Consider the following 18,202-nt stretch of genomic DNA (forward strand, 5'->3'; position numbering starts at 1 on the left):
GTTTCCAGGGTCTACTGAGCATCAGTCCACGCTATCCGGTTTCCTGCTTCTTTTCTTGATTGCAGTTACTATTTTCTGAAACCCCGTCTAATTGAACAATGATGTTATCCTACCTTAGTTTGCTTTTTGAGTGTTCGTTTTTCACCAAAATTTTCTACACTACTAAACTATTACTTACCAAAATGGCGACAGAAACAGATACCAATAATCTATAATGCTTTGTGTTATAACTTCTCAGGGAGAGGGAGGGAAGGAAGGAGAAAGGGAGGGCAGGAGGGAGGGAGAGAGAGCAAAAGGACAACAGAGAAAAGGCAATTTAAAAAATCTCCACTTTGATTTTTCTCTCTCTTCCTCTTAAGTCCTTTATAAAATTACTGTTGTTAAAATTTTGAAAATTACACGATCTGACTTTTCAAGCTCGCAGCCACCCGCAGAAGGAAGGTGGTTGTGTGTGTCCAGGGCAGACTTACATTTTGCTTTGGGGAAATGGTGCAAGCCAATTTTGAAGGTAATACAGCTGTTGAAGAAATACAAAAGCCAGATGACTTCATAAGTGTGTATTGAGGAAACCAGGATAAATTGTCCTTAGAACCTGCTCTCACAGAGCCATTTTAATTGAGGTCAAAGAGGAAAAAATCGTAAGTACATTTCAATTATTTATTAGGTTTACCTAGAATGAGACCTTCACTACAGATAGCCCTAATCTATAATTCCTTTCCTCTTTAACCCTTGAGTTTAACCACGGTGTGGTTCCATTTTACTTTGAGACCATAGATTGTTCTCCATTCCTTATGATACATTAATATTTAGGACCACAGAAGTTGTGAAGTTACCTGACTAAATTTCACTTCCGTCTAAGACATGAACTTCTACATTTAAAAAAAGCTTACAATAAATTGCTTAGTTTTTATTTGAAATTACACAGTTAATGAGAATATTTCTTATCACATATTTGTACGTGTGAAATATGTTTCACACGAAACTGTTTTGTCTCATGCTCTTAGCCTGCAAGTAATTACAATGTTCATTTAATTCGATAGAAAATCTACTCAGACAGAAATCACATAATTTGTGTTTTTCAGTGTAGAAATTATGTTACAGTCTGTGTTTTATGAATTCTGCTAAGGAGGAATTTCATTTTAAGATTAAAACTTAAGGAAAGGTGATTTATAAGCTTTTTATAAAAATGGTTATACAAGATGGCTTTAATAGAAAACTACTTTCAATTTCAAAACTGAAAAACGTTGCCAAAATGTTGTAAAAAATATATGATTAAAATGAATCATGCCACACAGTATATTTTTTTTATTAGTGTATGTAGTTTAAGTAAAAAATAAAAAGCTTGATGCCAACATCCCAAGATTTTCTCTTTATAAAAACGTTTTCATTTTATGGGAGATCAAGAATTTAAAATTTACACAATTTGAAAATAGAACTCTTTATCAATATACTGTGCAAGTATATTTATATCATGCGTGCATTAATCTTCAAATTAATTTACAGATATATGCTGTTCAATTTAAAATTGCCTTTAACATTTTATTGCATATGCATATGTTCTATCTGTTAATTTGTTTTTAAAGTTAAAGGTTGCATGAATTTTCTTTAAGTTATTATGATACCTTTGGGCATATTAGGAAAGTCTTTATGTACTAACTCAAAATATCTTTTAGAGTTTATACGTTTCAAACTAAGATTTTAACAGAAGCTTTTACTAAAATGATTGCCTATCTATCCCACAATTATATGTCAATAAACTGGATTATCTCTATGTTAGTTATCATTCAAGTCGAAAAGGTTAGTTATCAGCTATACCTAACGGGCAGATGACGTTAGGTGCACTAGAGTGTGTTACACAATGATTGATATTTATGCTGCAAAACAAATGATAGCTAATCTATGCCTGTGGCCAAATTCTTTTGAAGTTTCATGGCTAAGATGAGCTGAATTTGTTAAGTGGTAAAGGGCTGCGTTGTCTAGGGGCCTGATGTGCTTGGCAGGTCATGATAAATGGGGAAGTGTTTCTTAACCTTGTGGCCAAAACATTCCAATATCTAAGAAAAGGGTGGGGGGTGGGGAATGACCGCAGAAAGATGTAGAAGACATTGCCAAAAACATTAGCAAGACTTCTCCATCTAGGGAAATAGGGTGAATTCTAAGATTATTTTTAAAGCATTATTTGTGTGAATTCATAAATCTTGAACAGAGGGAAATCTAAAGCTAAGATTTTTATATTTAGTATCAGTAGAATTGTTTTATCCTGGCTTATTGAGAAAATGTACCATAGAGTCAGCAATTTGAATTCGATTGCAGTGGCTTCTACCAAATTAACGTTATGCTCGTTGATTACTAGTTCTTGGTTTGGAATTGATAATTCTACTTTGCCTTTTTGTTGTTTTAATACTATCTGCCTTGTGACACCCGTGACTGCAAAGAAACATGTAAACAAAATGTATAAAGGAGAGCAAGATTGATCTATGGGTAAATATCTCTTAGATGTTTATAATCAACGTTTGTAAGACAAAAAATTTCCTTTTAAGACTCATCTATCATATTTAGGCAAAGTATCATCGTTGAACAATCAATCTAGTCTTGTTTCCAAACCTGGAGGGGAAAAAACTTTCATATGTGCTGTAACCTGATACATTAAGGCATCTTATGGTTCCTTTTGTGGCATTTTAAGAACTTTGTTACCTTTGATATAGTCCCTATTGGGTAATAATCAAAAAACATACCTTTAGAAGGAGTTTGAAATTTTCCTGGGTATTTCATATAGTGTATGTAGAGTTTATGGCAGGTGACAAAGGACTATGGCATAATTAAGGAGAAAATGTGCTTCCAAACTCTAAAAGCATATGAGGTTTGACATTTGATTTAATACTTCTATGTTGTACATATGTAATTATGCTTTGTTTCCCTGAGTCATTGTTACTAAGTTGCTTTTTAAATCTATCCAACCTTGCAATGAACTCTCAAATAATGTGAATACTATTGTGACAGTGGTAGTTGATGAAGAGTTATAGCCCATAAGATTTTTTTACTTTTAAATATAATTCCTCCCCAGTGGGTGATTTTGTATAACCTCCCTCCCCCAAACCTGGGTCCTGGAAGGCCCCCTGCTTTCAAGGCCAGAAATCAAGTGAAATCTTGCCCATGACAGTCCAATACTAGAGGGGTAAAATAATTTCTACTTCAGGTTTTTGGTTGTGGATTTTTACTTCTTAAGCTTCTAACCCTCCTATTATTAGTGTATGTGTTTATTTTGTTTACTGTTGCAGTCAAAAATGGAATATTCAATTGTTTCTTTGTACTTTATCTATGTATAGCATTTAAAGAAAGGATATGGCAGTTTTTCTTTGAACTGAGGTGGATATAGACTTCCAGTTTTGTAGTAGACTTCACTCACTTTTGTCATAAATAAATAGTGTGGTCTTTGGGGAAATGATAGTTGGTGTTACAGGGGAGAACTTGGGGAAGCAATGATAAAGAGGTTGAAAAGGGATTTGCTAAGAAAAGGGAAGAGTAAAGAAACTTTCCTAACTCCATGCAAATGATTTCAGAAATCTATGAATTTTAGAGCAGCAAAGTGTTTGTTTCTCAGAAAGATGACACTTTATAAAAAGTAGATTTAGATGATTTCATAATTAGATTCTTATAAAACCTATCTCCAAGCCATTAATGTTTTGGCCACTATTTGGCAAAATGGCATTTCATTTCATTTCATTTCATTTCATTTTATTTCATTTCATTTCATTTCATTTCATTTCAAAATCTCTCAATTTGTATGGGCATATAAAAACAGGTATATTTTTTAAAAACTCTATGTGACAACTTTGTGTTCCAAAGTTTTTTTTTATACTTTAAGTTTTTAGAAGTCAAACAAGGAATTGTAACCTGTATAAAAATGTAGAATAAGTCTGGTTGAAGAATGTGAAGACATTTTAGTTGAAGCTGGTTTAGATAATGTCTAAGTTTGTATCTGTATGGGACTATTAGAATAGCAATTCTATGCTTATCTTCTCAACATAAATTACATTTACTCTGCAGCACAAATAATCACAGATTATCTCATTAAAGTGTACATCCCATGCTAAGTTCTAGAGTGGTATTAACTTGTAAATATTATATTTACAAAGTGAACATATATTCTGTTTGACTATTCCAAGTAAATAAATATTAGAATAATTTTTGGCAAAGCCTCCGTAGTAAAAATTATATATTTTGTCGAATACTCCAACTATTATTATTTTGGCTCAGTTTTTAAAAGTTAATTCATATACCTACTTTTCTATTTTGTCAGTTTGGTTACTGTATGCATTCTGGAGTAAAATTTCAAAAAGGACAAATTTTAATTCATATTTATTTAATGCTACTAACTTGAGAATAAGATGATCTGAAGAAACCCTTCAAACTCAATGTCAGCTGGTTCAACTAAGTGAAAAAAGTTAAACATTTTAAAAAGGGTCATCTAATTAAAACATTTAATGAAGGCGCCTGGGTGGCTCAGTTGGTTGGGCATCTGACTTCAGCTCAAGTCATGGTCTCGTAGTTCCTGAGTTCGAGCCCCACATCAGGCACTGTGCTAACAGGTCAGAGCCTGGAGCCTGCTTTGGATTCTGTGTCTCCCTCTCTCTCTGTCTCTCCCTCTCTCAAAAATAAATAAACATTAAAAAATAAATAAAAATAAATAAAATGTGTTTAATGAAAACATAAGTTACATTCCTAGGATACAGCTGGAATAATTATAAGAAAATACTTTTTCATTCCATTATGTAATTTGGAATTCAGATATTCCAACTTCTAAGTATTAGAAAATAATGAAAAGTGACACATAACAGTTGATATTTCAGGAAGCTTCTTATTTTCACTAAGTCAGAATGTAAAGGAAGTGAGGTTAGATACCTGTACTTCTTTATTAGGCAACTATTTACAACTTTATCCAATCCAGTCATAAAAAAATACATTTTATAAAGTGTACAGACTCTCGGCATTGATACTTTACAGTATTTGTACAAATATTATTTACTTATGAACAGAAGTCACTTTTGCATTTAGAGTATTTATATTTGAAATACAACCAAAGTTGGCAACCTCAATTTTTGTGGTTGACAATAATCCTGTGTCACTTTCTGTGTTCACAAAGAATTTCCATGCAATGATCTATAGTATAATTTGCATTTGGAAAACAAATTTAATTTTTCTGTCTTTTAATCCATTTTTTTTCCTTATACTGCATGTAAATCTAATTTACGTTATATTTCCTACACAGTTCAGTGAAGAAATAAAGATTGTCTTATATACCACCCATAAAAATATGCATAATGAGTTTCATTACATCAGCAAACTTTCATCTCTGAAATTTTCATCTTTGGATGAAATTATTGGAGTATAATTGCAGAACTGATCCTTTATTATCACTGTATAATATATCCTAAGACTTAGTCATTAAAGTTCATTTCCAAACAAAACGAAGTTACAAAAGAGGTCTTTTGAAAATGTCATCATCCATTATTCCATGTTTTATTTTTTTTTATTATCTTTAACATTTCAGGATTTATAAATAGCAAGATTAAGTAGAAAATAATTGGAATAATTGGTTCCAGCTGTTTAGAAGATGATGGATAGGATAAAAGAAACTTGTTCTTCTTTGCAATTTTTTTTAAATGAGTTAATTCTGTTTCTCTTGAAAAGATTGTAACCTTCTCAAAGCACCTAGCGGCTAGAAAATGTTTAAAAATTTAAGGTGATTTTTATACTTGAATAGGATAATCATGATGCAAAACATTCTATACGTGATACATTCTACATTTTCCAGACGTTGGCAATATTGATTACTCTCTCAACAAATCCTACATTCTTTAGAATTCATTTAAAAAGTACAATTTATGTTACTTATATACATACCGCCTTAAAAAACTTGAAGGATGAATGGTATTGTGAATTAGAACTACTGTTATGATTTTCTAACTAAGGTAAGATTATTGACCAGTGTTCTGTATTCCTTTATTCTGCCTTATTTTCTCTTGGCACTTACCTCTGACATTATATTCTTTGTTTACTTGTTTACAGATGTACTGAATGTCTTCCCCATTAGAATGCATGATCACCAGGCAGGTTTTTGTTGGTCTGAGTCAGTTTTATTCAACAGAAATAGGGTGTAAGCTGTGTATGTATTTTAAATTTTCTAGGAGCTGCATTCGAAAAATAAAAAGAAACAAGGGAAATTATTTTATTAACCTCTTATATCTCAAATATTTCATTTCTCAATATAAAAAATATTGAGATATTTTACATGTTTTTCTTGCTAACTCTTTGAAATCCTGTGTGCCTTTTATATTTACAGCACATTTTAGTTTAGACTAGGTTCCTTACAGGTTCTAAATAGCCACACATAGGGGTGCCTGGGTGGCTCACTCGGTGAAGCATCTGATTCTTGATTTCAGCTCAGGTCAGGACCTCACGGGTTCGTGAAATCAAGCCCCATGTCGCCTGCAGAGGATTCTCTCTCTCCCCCTCTCTCTGCCCCCTTAACCCCGGTCACGTTTTCTGTCTCTCTTTCTCTCTCTCTGTCTCTCAAAATAAATAAACTTAAAAAAAAAAAAGCCACACGTGGCTAGTGGCTGCTCTGTTGGACTGCTCAGGTCTGGTTCATCTCCATGCCTACAGTGGTACCTAGAATACCCAAGGCATTCAGGAAAGCTCTGTTGAATGAACAGATCCTGTTTATTTCAGACGAAAAACACCAACAAAAGCACGAAGGTTGTTTCTCACGGTAGCCCTTTTTTGCAGTGGGTGGGGTGTTGGTAACATGGCTAGGTGCTAGAGGTATTTGGATAATTTCTTCAAAACTCCATTTCACTTTGCATATATGGACTTGAAAAGTTACCAGTCCTTGGTAAAAACAGGTAACTTCAGTAGTCCAGTTTAAAAGATTCCTTCAACGGTTACCGTATTTCAGAGATAACTAGTAGGCTCTTTAAACATTTTTCCATGGGATGTTAGTTTCAACTCTTAGTTTTTAAAACACCTAATAAAAACAAGTGGCACATCTGGCCTAGGAGAGAGAGAAAGGCTTGATGTATAGGCTTCAGTTCTAATTCCACCCCTGTTAGTGCTAGCTGTGGGACATTGGACAGGTGGTTTAACCTCTTTGAGCCCTTCGTGTTCTCATTTGTGAACACTAATGATGTGCCCATCATACCTGTCTTCATAGATTGAGATTACACATATACATAGTCCAGCGTAGTGAGTAGAAAAAAAAATAATTGCATAATAAATGGCCGCGATTATCATTATTATGAATTAGTAAAAATTGAACTTGTAAATAGCAAGATGTTTTGAACTTCATTTTAAACATTTTAGGTTGTATATTTATGAATTTTAGGTTCTTAGCGTACTGATTAAAATGCCTTCATATATCTGGATTTGAAGTTTACTACACAGCTTGCTTGCAGGCTAACCTTTCTGGTTCTCAGTGTTATCCTCTATGAACTGGGGAAAAATAGTATCTAGCTAAGCATTGTGCCTCATATATAATAAAAATTTAGAACTTTTAGCTGTTATTCATTCATTCATCCTAAAAAGTTAGTGTTTTGATATTTTTATGTTAATTACATACTAAATAGTTATTTTCTTAAAATAAACTTGTAATTCTTTTTTCATTTCGCTTTGATTCTGCATGTACTTTCATAATGTTAAGTAGGGTTAAAATTCACATTAGTGCAGCCTATTAAATGCATTTAACACTATTCATTTTTTCTTCTTGGCATGTTTTTGCCCACCTCCTTGTGTGTCTTATGAAAACTAGGATTTGGATTTAAATAATGGGCATGAAATTCTGCCTCATTTCTTGGCCTCCTTGTTTCAACTTTGTGCAGAAACAAATTCAACACTAAATTGGTGATCTTGGCGACAGAATATATTTTGTAAGGATATTCTTTCTCCAATAGCGTATCTACTTTAGCAGTCACCATTTAATGAAGCGTTGTTGGTCTCTCAGATGGGAGAGTGTGTTCATGTTTAGATAAAACTATCTCTTTTCCCCCTAGTTCTGTGATCAAGACACAATAGACGTAAGTTTTTTAATGATTCATTTAACTTTTTTCTCTATCGGTTCAGAAATAACAGGGTTTTGAAGTATTTAACAAAAGTTACAAGTTAACATCTTTGTTGTTCTTTGGCATTATTAAAATGTCTTTTCAAGGACAGCTTAAAAGATGAGATCATGTTCTTCTTTATACTTTGCTTCAATCAGTAACCGGATTCTGTCAGTTCTGTCTCAGAAATATCTGCTAGAAACATCCTCTCAACTCTGTCCTCATGGCTCTCAATTTAGGTCTTCACCATCTCTCACCAATGGATTGAATGTGATCCACTTAGAAGCCAGGATTTGGGGAGTGTGTGAGTCCATTTGAGCTGCCATAACAAAATATACCACAGACTGGGTAGTTTATAAACAACAGAAATTTATTTCTGTCCGTTTTGGATGCTGGCGGTCTAAGAAGAAGGTACTAGCGTGGTCATGTGATGACAGCCTGCTTTTGTGGTTCACAGCCAGTGCTTTCTCACTTTGTCCACACATGGTGGAAAAAGGTTAGGGAGCTCTGTGGGGTCTCCTTCATGAGAGCATCAATCCCATTCATAAAGGCTCCACCCTGATGACCTAAGTACCTCCCAAAGGCCCCACTTCATCCCAGGGGGTTGGGATTTCAACATATGCATTCTGGGTAGGGGGGACACAAGCATCCAGACCATAACAGGGAGCGTCTGCCCAAGGCGAGGGATGTAGTGATGTGCAAGGTCAATGCCATCACTGTTTTCATAGAACTTAAACTTTCTCTCCTGTTGCATTAGTCTCTTCAGCCCTCACCTTGTCCCCCTTCCACACTATCTTCTACATCATCTCTAAAACGTATTCTTTTAGAAGTGTTCAATTCAAAGATTAAATTCTGAATTCTTTGCCATATATAAGGTCTTTATAATAGGATGCCTCTGGCATATCCCATGATGTTGAAATATCTTTCTCCAAACAGTCTTGGAAGACGTTATCTTTTAGGACTCAGTTGAGAAGTCACTTCCATTGTTACTGTCCCCATCTTCCTTTGGCTGGGGTAGATTGTTCTCTGAGCACCCATAGCACTGCGTAGACCTTTCATACTGCAGTCCTAACACTGCATAGACGTTTCACATGGCAGGATTCTAAGTATTAACTCTTCCCCCATTTGACCAGGAACAAATGAATGAAACCTGGAAAAAAAATCACTTTGTGGAATTTACAGCTGTAACAGTATGTATTGACAAAGACTGTCTGTATGTACTTCAGTCTTTCATCACATACGTATTGTTAGCTCTGAATCTGAGACTCAGTGAGTACTAGATAGTAAGTAATCAGTAGATGTGTTCCCTGCCGTTATAATTACCACTTTGAGGATAAATTTTAAAACGTCAGAACTGTATGGTTAATTATTTGGAGAACGCGGTCTTATAAAGCCATGGGTATTAAAAAAAATTCTTTGTTTATTAAACTACAGGAAGTCGTCTGGTTCTGACTCTCGGGAGTGTATGTGTAGTTCGCTAGGATGGTCTGGAACTTCTTCAGCCAGGTGCAAAGTCCAGTCAGCATAGTCTTGAGGAAAATAACATTGACTTTGAGGTGATTTCTGCATACTCCCTGGACAACTCGTGTAGTTTCTGGTGAGGAATCATGGGAAGGAACCAGTGGGAAATAAAGTTTTTTTTGTTCTGGTGGCCTTCCCTTTAAGAAAAAATTGTTTCGACAAGTTTTAGTGGACATAAGACTTTATGTGGGTTTCATAGTAAATTTTATATTTTAAGAAAAGTATTCCTTTTTTTAACTCTTCTTTAATTAATCTTGAAAGCATTTCTTTACCTCATGGTGCTGAGTTCCGTGTCAAGAGCATAGAAAATGGTATATGATAGGAAAGGAAGGATGACCTCTTTGCTCAACAGTTTTAGTTTCATATTGTGTAAATGTGTACGCAGGATGCAAAAGAGAGCGTGGTTAATCAAGCAAGAAAAAGAATTGATTTCCCAGATCATGAAAATGCCTTGGCTTAGCAATGAAAGCAAAAAAAATTTTGAAATAGAGTCTATTTTGCATATAATATACCGTGAAGTCCATAGTAGTTGAATAAAATATCTGTGCTTGAAGTTAAATTATGAAAGACCATGGATTTTTGCTTTACCTTCTTTTAGAGAATGTAGCACCCACTGTTGTCCAGAAATGGGTAGCAAGTCCTGGAAGCAAAAGTCATTTTCGTTCTTTACCTTTTGTGGGCTAAAAACCGCAAAGTTGAAATATAGCCTGCAAAATATACTGCAACTATATGTGAGAAGTCTGTGAGCAATGCTGGAACTTAATTGATATGCTGAGAAATATAGAAAACATACAGCCACCGGATTGAGAAAATGAAAATTAATATGTGAATGTTTTAGCTAACACCATACTTTGCCCCAGAACCTGGTGTTTATTATTGTGCACTGTGGTAGGGGACAGAAGTGATATCAATTGGAAAAACATTTCTCAGTGAATTGAGAACAGTATGGCTTTCTTGTTCCTAAGTGGGAAACCTGGTTCTTTGGTTTCTTTGTTCCTAGTTAAGCTAGTCCCAAGCCATTTTGACTGAACATTTTACATACTTACGGAGTCGAGGGAAGTGCCGTTGGCAGCTGATCATGGGATAATAATGAACTACACTATTTAACCCCGCATGCTGCCCTTGTAAAATGTGGAGATTATTTTATGGAGATCTCGGTGGGCAGGGCTGTGTCCACTTTAACAAGTGTGCGAACCTGAGCGAGGAAGTTGTATTTTCACAGGAAAATAACTCGCGCTCTTTTCTTTTCTTACAGGTAAAGAAAACGTGCACGGAATCAGATGCTTCAGAACCTCAGAATTCCAGGTACTGTAAGATAGAAGTCAAGACTCCACTAAGGGAAATGGCAGTTTTGGAGAACTAGTCAGATGTTATACTCCAGATGCAACTGTGATTTGAAGCATTGAGGTCCAAAGAACTTTTCTTTATGCAAGCTACATTTCATATTGGCAAGGGTACCATTAATCGTAACATGAATAAAAAGGATTCTGATTGAAGTCACCTTTAAAGAACAATAGTAGAGACGGCTCTAGAAACACTGGAAAACACTGTCCCTTCACATTCATTATTTGAGTTCAGCTTCCTTTTTCTTTCTTATCTTTTCTTATAATGTATTTTCACATCTGAAATTCTTCCAGAGATTCCACAGCTTTAAAAAAATCTGTGTTTACCAGTAGAACTACAATATTTTTTTTTCAATAAAACACTGCTAGATTTTGAGAATGCTCTCAAATTGGAAAAATCAAAATCGACTTGGCATTCTCTTTTTGGTTATTTGGAGCCTGTAGAAATGATGCAACAAAGTGCTCAGACCATTGCCTACAGGAATTTAGCACCGTGTAATTGTCTGTGTGTTTGGTTCAGATACCCAACAGATGTTTTCAGGCCTACATGTGTTCACTTCAAATCCAGGCTTGACTTTTAAATGGAGAAAGAAAAGTATTGTAGGTACCATTACAATAATAAACATATCCAGAATACGATATTGATGATATAAACTAGCTTATTGCGTCAAGAAATTTGTATTTAATGGTGAGACGGGTCTCATTTATTTTGTCCTACTTGCTTCAATGCATGATGTAAGTAGTGATTTTATTGGTCTAATACAGCAGGACAGATCTAGGTAAAAAGTTAATGGCCACCGTATATTCTTTTTGGAGAACCAGTATATATTATGTACGGTACCTTTTCGGTTTGAGTAACACTACCTCTGTTTTATGCAGTGTGATATTCCTAGAATTAATTCCCAGACCTATTATATTAAAATGGTTATAAACGGTCTTTTCTTCTGGACCATCAAGAGTACATAACAGGATAGAGGACTTTTTGACACGTGTTCTTTGGCATTTTGGCCTTTGTCCTTTATAATTAGGGATCAAAATATAACCAAAGAGTTTTACCTTGTTGGAGCCTGAAGAAATGGATGAACCATTCCAGTTTTTCCTACAGAGCAGAGTAATTCCAGGGCTCATGGAGAGAGAGAAAGGCCCAAACTCAACTTTGTGAGCATTTCCTTTCTAGTCATTTTGCTGACCTTCCTGAGTGACCTACCTAGGGCTTGTTATTTAAGTAATTAGATAATTTTTGCAAAGCTGATCTTAAGGCTTAGTAGGAAAAAAAAACAGCAATGTCATCATCCTTCTTAATATTTCATATTAAAATGTTTTACCCATAAGTCCACTCAGGATTTTTGGACCTCGTGTTATGCTAAGTTTTAAATAAGCAGAAAGCCACCAAACTGATTTTCTTCACAATTGTTTTCAGTAACAGAGGAAAAACAGAATTTGTAGCTCAGTGTATTTAAACCAGAATTAGATCATTCTTTTTTTTTTTTTTTTTTATCTGTCAAATCCTGGCTTATAAGGCCTTAAAAGTACAATATTGTTTTTAAGGTAAATAAGGGTTATTTTTAAAACACTGTTTACATATATTATATTATTTTATAATATAATTATTATATTAGCATATAAAATATAATGTATAATGTATATTAATTGAAAGCTATCTGTACTTCCTGGAAACAAGGAAGTGGTTGCCACAAATTAGCTGCTTCTAAAAAGTTTCCCGATTTGTAATGTAAATAGGTAAAATTAGGCAAATCAGTATCTAATGACTCGAAAGCTTTTAACATGAAAACCAAACAAACAGTCCTTACTTACTAAAATACCAAATGGAAAGACCTTCAAGATGACTGAGGATCATTTACTGGTTCAAGGTTGCCTACACATTTTGATCTTGACTGGTCTCCTCTCCTAACTTCTGGTGCAGGAGACAACTTCCACACCCTAGAAACGTCCGTAACATACAGACATGACTATTCTTGAATTCTGTATTTATTCATGGGTATGAGGTATTGGAGTACCAAAACTGGCACTTAGTTAACGCAGTGATGGTTCGAACACCAAGAGAATAAAAATATGCAAAATATCATTCTGCACAGGCTACAGTAACTTACTGAATAGTCAACAAATCCAAGAATGCCAAAAATAGTATTTATTATATACATGTACTGAAGTTCACTTTTTATCACCTATTAAAACCCACACACACACATACCAAAATGTCTTTATTACAGACACTAGGCAGCGTGGCTTTAGCAATATACATATATGACTACATTCTTTTGTGCTTATTAGGAACCACAAACCTTTCTGTATTCTCTTTCTGTCTCTCCCTCTCCTGTGTGTATGTGTGAGAGAGAGAAAGAGACAGAGAAACAGAGACCGAGAGAAAAGAGAGAGAGATTGATTGATACAGATTGAGATTTAAAGCCTGGGGCTAGATAATTCTACTGTAAACAAATCTAAAGTAAAGAACTGAGCTCCAAATGAAATACTGCATCAGCATAAAATGCATGCAAGCTGGAAACCCGCTGCCTTATAAAGTGCTGCCTCACTTGGAACGTAAAGCTAATATAATTCATTTATTTAGCTAGCTTTATAGTGTGTTGGTTTTGGATATGAAAAGATTAGAATAAATGTAGATGGAAAGTGTTTTTACAGTAGGGAAGTAATTAAATTGGGTGTGGAGACTTTGTAAGGAAAATTCTTAGGGTGACATATGCGTATCAGCAAATTCTTTGTCTTGCTTGGCCTTAATTCCTCTTTTGGAAAGAAATGTTTGGGCCGCAGATGTGACTGGTAGATGGGGAAAAAGAGACTTTACCAACCTATGTAAGTAAGGTAAAAACATCTTAGAAATAACATTATATGTATACATTAAAAGTCAGATATTAGGGACTGCATTTTCTAAGGTTCATAAAGCGATGTTGAATTTGATGTCGTATGGAAAGTCATATGATGTGCTTCATAGAAAAATGGACATTTTTTTTTCCTTTTTTTTTTTTTTTTTTTTTTTTTTGCTTTCCTCTGTGTTGCTAATCATGTAATAGTATCATTGGCTTTTGTTCCTAAAACTAATGTTAACCATAAAATGGATACCATTGAAAACAAAAATCTGTATTTTTCATATACTTTATCTAAACCTAAAATTGTCTGTTACTAGATAGACTATCCTAAAAAGTAAATTGAAATATCATTTTTTTTCAACGTTTATTTATTTTTGGGACAGAGAGAGACAGAGCATGAACGGGGGAGGGGCAGAGAGAGAGGGAGACACAGAATCGGAAACAGGCTCCAGGCTCCGAGCCATCAGCCCAGAGCCTGATGCGGGGCTCGAACTCACGGACCGCGAGATCGTGACCTGGCTGAAGTCGGACGCTTAACCGACTGCGCCACCCAGGCGCCCCTGAAATATCATTTTTATGTTGATTTTTTCCCCCTGTATGGGTGGTGAATTTATTTGTGTAGCTTTGTGCCTCATTTGAGTCTTCACTGAAAATACATGGATCTTATTTAATTGTGCAATAATGAATAACTTCTGGACAGGTGAAGTTACTAGAAGTTTCTGTAAGTCTCGCATATTTTTAACTTTCTACTTTCAGTTCTCTCTCATAAGAGGTGAGGAAATCATTTATTTCATCCTTTAATTTTGTTCTTGGCAACTATCTTATATGCAAATAGGCCTGTATGTTAAAATAGTCCCCGTGATACCTGAATGATTTCTTTGGTGACATTCTTTGGTGGAATTTGGTTTCCCTTTCCCTTTCTTCCTGTTTGGGTCACTCAAAATGAATGCAGCATTTTCACCAGGAAGAGACCAAGAATGTAGACAGGAAATAAAACTCAAATCCGGCAATTTTGTTTTCTACTTCTGCTACTAATTATGGAGTGAATGGAAATGAAGCATTTTAGTGAAATTGGCTGTGCGAAGTGACTTCTAGGAAACATATCCATTCTTTTCCTGTTGCTGCTTCCTCTCATCCCGGCCACAGTATCTGACACCAGCAGATTATAGTAGGGAAATACAAGGGAGAGTAGTAAAATATGGACAGTGCTCATGGGAACTGTGAGCTAAGATGCTAGGTTTTCCATGTGAAGAATAAAATGAAAGGATTCAGTGGGTAATGGTGAGGGGTGGACTCTTCCCTCCTTCAAAGGTTGAGCAATTTGGTTTGCTGGGAAATTGGGTTTCCTGAAATCAGCAAAGCCTCCGTTGGGTGCTGTGACTTGCCCTAGTCTCTACTGACTTGACAATGATCACAGGAAGACAGAATGACTCTCAAGTTTTGAATGAAGCCCCGGAATGAATCTCAGTTTACTATCCAATATGTCTTTTTTAAATTTTTTTTTCAACGTTTTTTATTTTATTTTTGGGACAGAGAGAGACCGAGCATGAACGGGGGAGGGGCAGAGAGAGAGGGAGACACAGAATCGGAAACAGGCTCCCGGCTCCGAGCCATCAGCCCAGAGCCCGACGCGGGGCTCGAACTCACAGACCGCAAGATCGTGACCTGGCTGAAGTCGGACGCTTAACCGACTGCGCCACCCAGGCACCCCACTATCCAATATTTCAGTGAGCCTCAGGAATTTGATCTATTCAGTGTCTATGTAGAAAATCTTTACAAATGCTACTAATTCATGTTGTGTAAATAGTTATGATTTAACAATGTTATACTTAAGGCATTACGTTGTACCTATTTGTTTGCTGGTAAAACGATTATTGTAATGCTTCCAGAAGCCTGAAATGTTTACCGGCGTAGAATTTCGTGTCAAATAATTAAATGCTGTGTTTTTTTCATAACAGTGAAAGCTGAGGGCCCCTTTGTGAAAACACACATTTGTATTTCACTGTGTCAGATCAGAGACCCATCTAGCCCAATATTGTGTCTCTAAGAAGCATCAAAATCAAAATTGAGAACAGGTTGCCTGTTCTCAAACTTGCAAATCTCGGGATTACGTACTAATACACAGGTTCTCTCAGTAACACAGTCTCAGCTATTCAGTCCGCGTTCATGTAACCATTTCATCGACTTAGTTACATTGCTAGCAAATACTATCTTTTGGACTATAGAACCCAGAAAATTAATAATCACACTACAAAGTTAATTACTTTGTATTAATTCCTTCTACAACCACCTCTTTCAAGTCAGAAGGTATACTTGCCCTGAAGGTGATTGATGGATATGCTGAGATAGTGTGATTTAGTTCACGTGTCTGGGGATTTGGAGAGAAAGAACCTGGAACTCCATGGATACATAGTTAACCGGAGTCACGCCGTAGCTCAAACTCTTTCTTTCCAATTGTGCAACCATTCTGCCTCATTTGAAAGCCCAGCCTCAGGAGGATGCCTCTGTGGTTTCTTTATTATTTTGGCCAGCATTTATTGGAGGTTTTCTGAGTCCATTTGCCTTCTCTGGTGTGTGTTGACAGATTCCTACAGAGGTGGAAAGAGCTGGGGTTCTGAACAAGAATGAAGTGTGTGTTCTGTTTTGCAGTTAGTCATATCCTCAATGTCGAGATATCTTGACCCTTTCGGTCACGGTAGCTATTGAGCTAGTCTCCTCAGATGATGTGTAAGGTATCCACTACATCCCTGATATCAGTTAGTGATAATCGAAGATTTAAAGAACAGTCTCAAAACTTAGATTATTGTTTTCTAAGTGCCCTATCATACAGGTTTCGGATCAGCCTTTTCCTATAGTTCACGGGAACCCCTGGTGATGTACCTTCATTGGCCAGTACAGCTCTACCCTTGTGTAGCTCTATACCTGTTAATTGTTCTGCTTGTATCCCCTCCAGAATTAATTACCTTCCAAGATTAAATGAGTAAATGAGAGTAAAAAAATGTATGTGAAAGGCCCTTACACACTGGTACTCACAGAACAGTTTCTTAGTATGTCTTTAAAATTGAACAAGATGATGGAGAAGGCTAGGCTGCAAGTAAAAGGAAGAAGGGCCTCACTGCCGATACTTCATTCACACGCACTTACGTGCTTTTTAGCTTTGGCTTGATGTCTTAGGATCCCTAGGTCTGGTTCATGATCTTTTTGCTTACTTCTCACTTCGTGTTTCTCTCGTGTAATTTTTGTTCATGACCCTTGACATGGCCCACCATGCCTAGCATGCTCTGGCCACTGCTTTTCTCTAGCTTTGGTTTCAGGCCAGCTTCCCGTGGTGGAAGGGTCTGGGCTCACAGATGTCATTGTCCTTCCACAGAGGCTGGGACCGCTCTTTCCCCATCTGTGCTATGCTCCCCCTCCCAGCTTTGCTCCCCTACTTAATTTCAGCTAATCCTTCGTAGGATCTCTGACCTTCCCCGGTGAGCCAGTGGTCTGGACCCATTGTCGTGTGGCTGCGTGGCCCCATGTGCTTCTCCTTCAGGGGCACCTCATTTGATTAACGTTGGCTTCATTCACTGTACTATACGCTCTACAAGGTCAGGGTCACATCTACTTTTTGCTGTTCCCTATTATATCATTCTGTAGCACAGTGCTTAGCAGGTACCAGGTTAGTATGTACCTGTTTAGTGAATAGTAACTTCCGAATATGCAAATCTAGCTAGTAATCTCTCCTGGAACATCTCTGGTAGCCACAAATCCCTAATTCAGTTTTATTAGGGATTTCGCTCTGCCGTCTCAAACTGCTCTTACAAAATACGATGATGATTACACTATCTCCCCCAGGATCATTTCTTTCCTGTGATAGATAATTCTCTCAGTTGTATCCTGCCTCAGGACTGTAGAGTAATCTCTGACTTCTCTCTTTCCTTTCCCAAGTCCTGTTGGTCATCAAGTTGTGTTTAATTTTCCTCGGCTGTGTTTGGAATCTCTGTATCCTGCCCTTCCTACTGCGACTGTGAAAGTTCAAGCTGCCCTCACCTCATCCCTGAATTAATACAACGCATTTCCCTGTGGCTCTCTCGTTTCCCTAAAGACCTTGCCTTACTGTTCTGCCAAGCTGTCAGATGAGCCCTTCTTGATGACATTTTCCACATGGCGTTACCCTGTTCATTGATCAGACAAACGGTATTTAGTAGGCATTCAAAATATACACAGAAACATGAACAGATCATCTTAATAATAGAATTGTGTGCATGAGGTAAAAATGAAGACATACGTGTTCATACCTAATTGCTGTCTGTAAGAGGCCAGGGATTACTGGGATTACCCATTACCTGCTGCCCTGTTGCCCTTAGTCTAATCTGCTAGATATTCATTTAGTCCTATTTCATATTCTTCCTTTAAT

The 18,202-nt window shown here is 36.3% G+C and overlaps 1 protein-coding gene across 18 annotated transcripts in view; it reads left to right on the forward strand.

The window, feature by feature from the left end:
- The window catches only part of EYA4 (EYA transcriptional coactivator and phosphatase 4), a 315,525-nt gene that overhangs the window by 171,944 nt on the left and 125,379 nt on the right, over positions 1-18,202 (forward strand). For all 18 annotated transcript variants that reach the window (XM_006932029.5, XM_045058071.1, XM_045058063.1 and 15 more), the window contains one exon: positions 10,873-10,922. In XM_006932029.5, coding sequence (XP_006932091.1) covers positions 10,873-10,922 — 50 coding nt within the window. The remainder of the gene's footprint in view (positions 1-10,872; positions 10,923-18,202) is intronic.

The sequence above is a fragment of the Felis catus genome, chromosome B2, assembly GCF_018350175.1.
Source record: "Felis catus isolate Fca126 chromosome B2, F.catus_Fca126_mat1.0, whole genome shotgun sequence".
Classification (NCBI taxonomy): Eukaryota; Metazoa; Chordata; class Mammalia; order Carnivora; family Felidae; genus Felis; species Felis catus.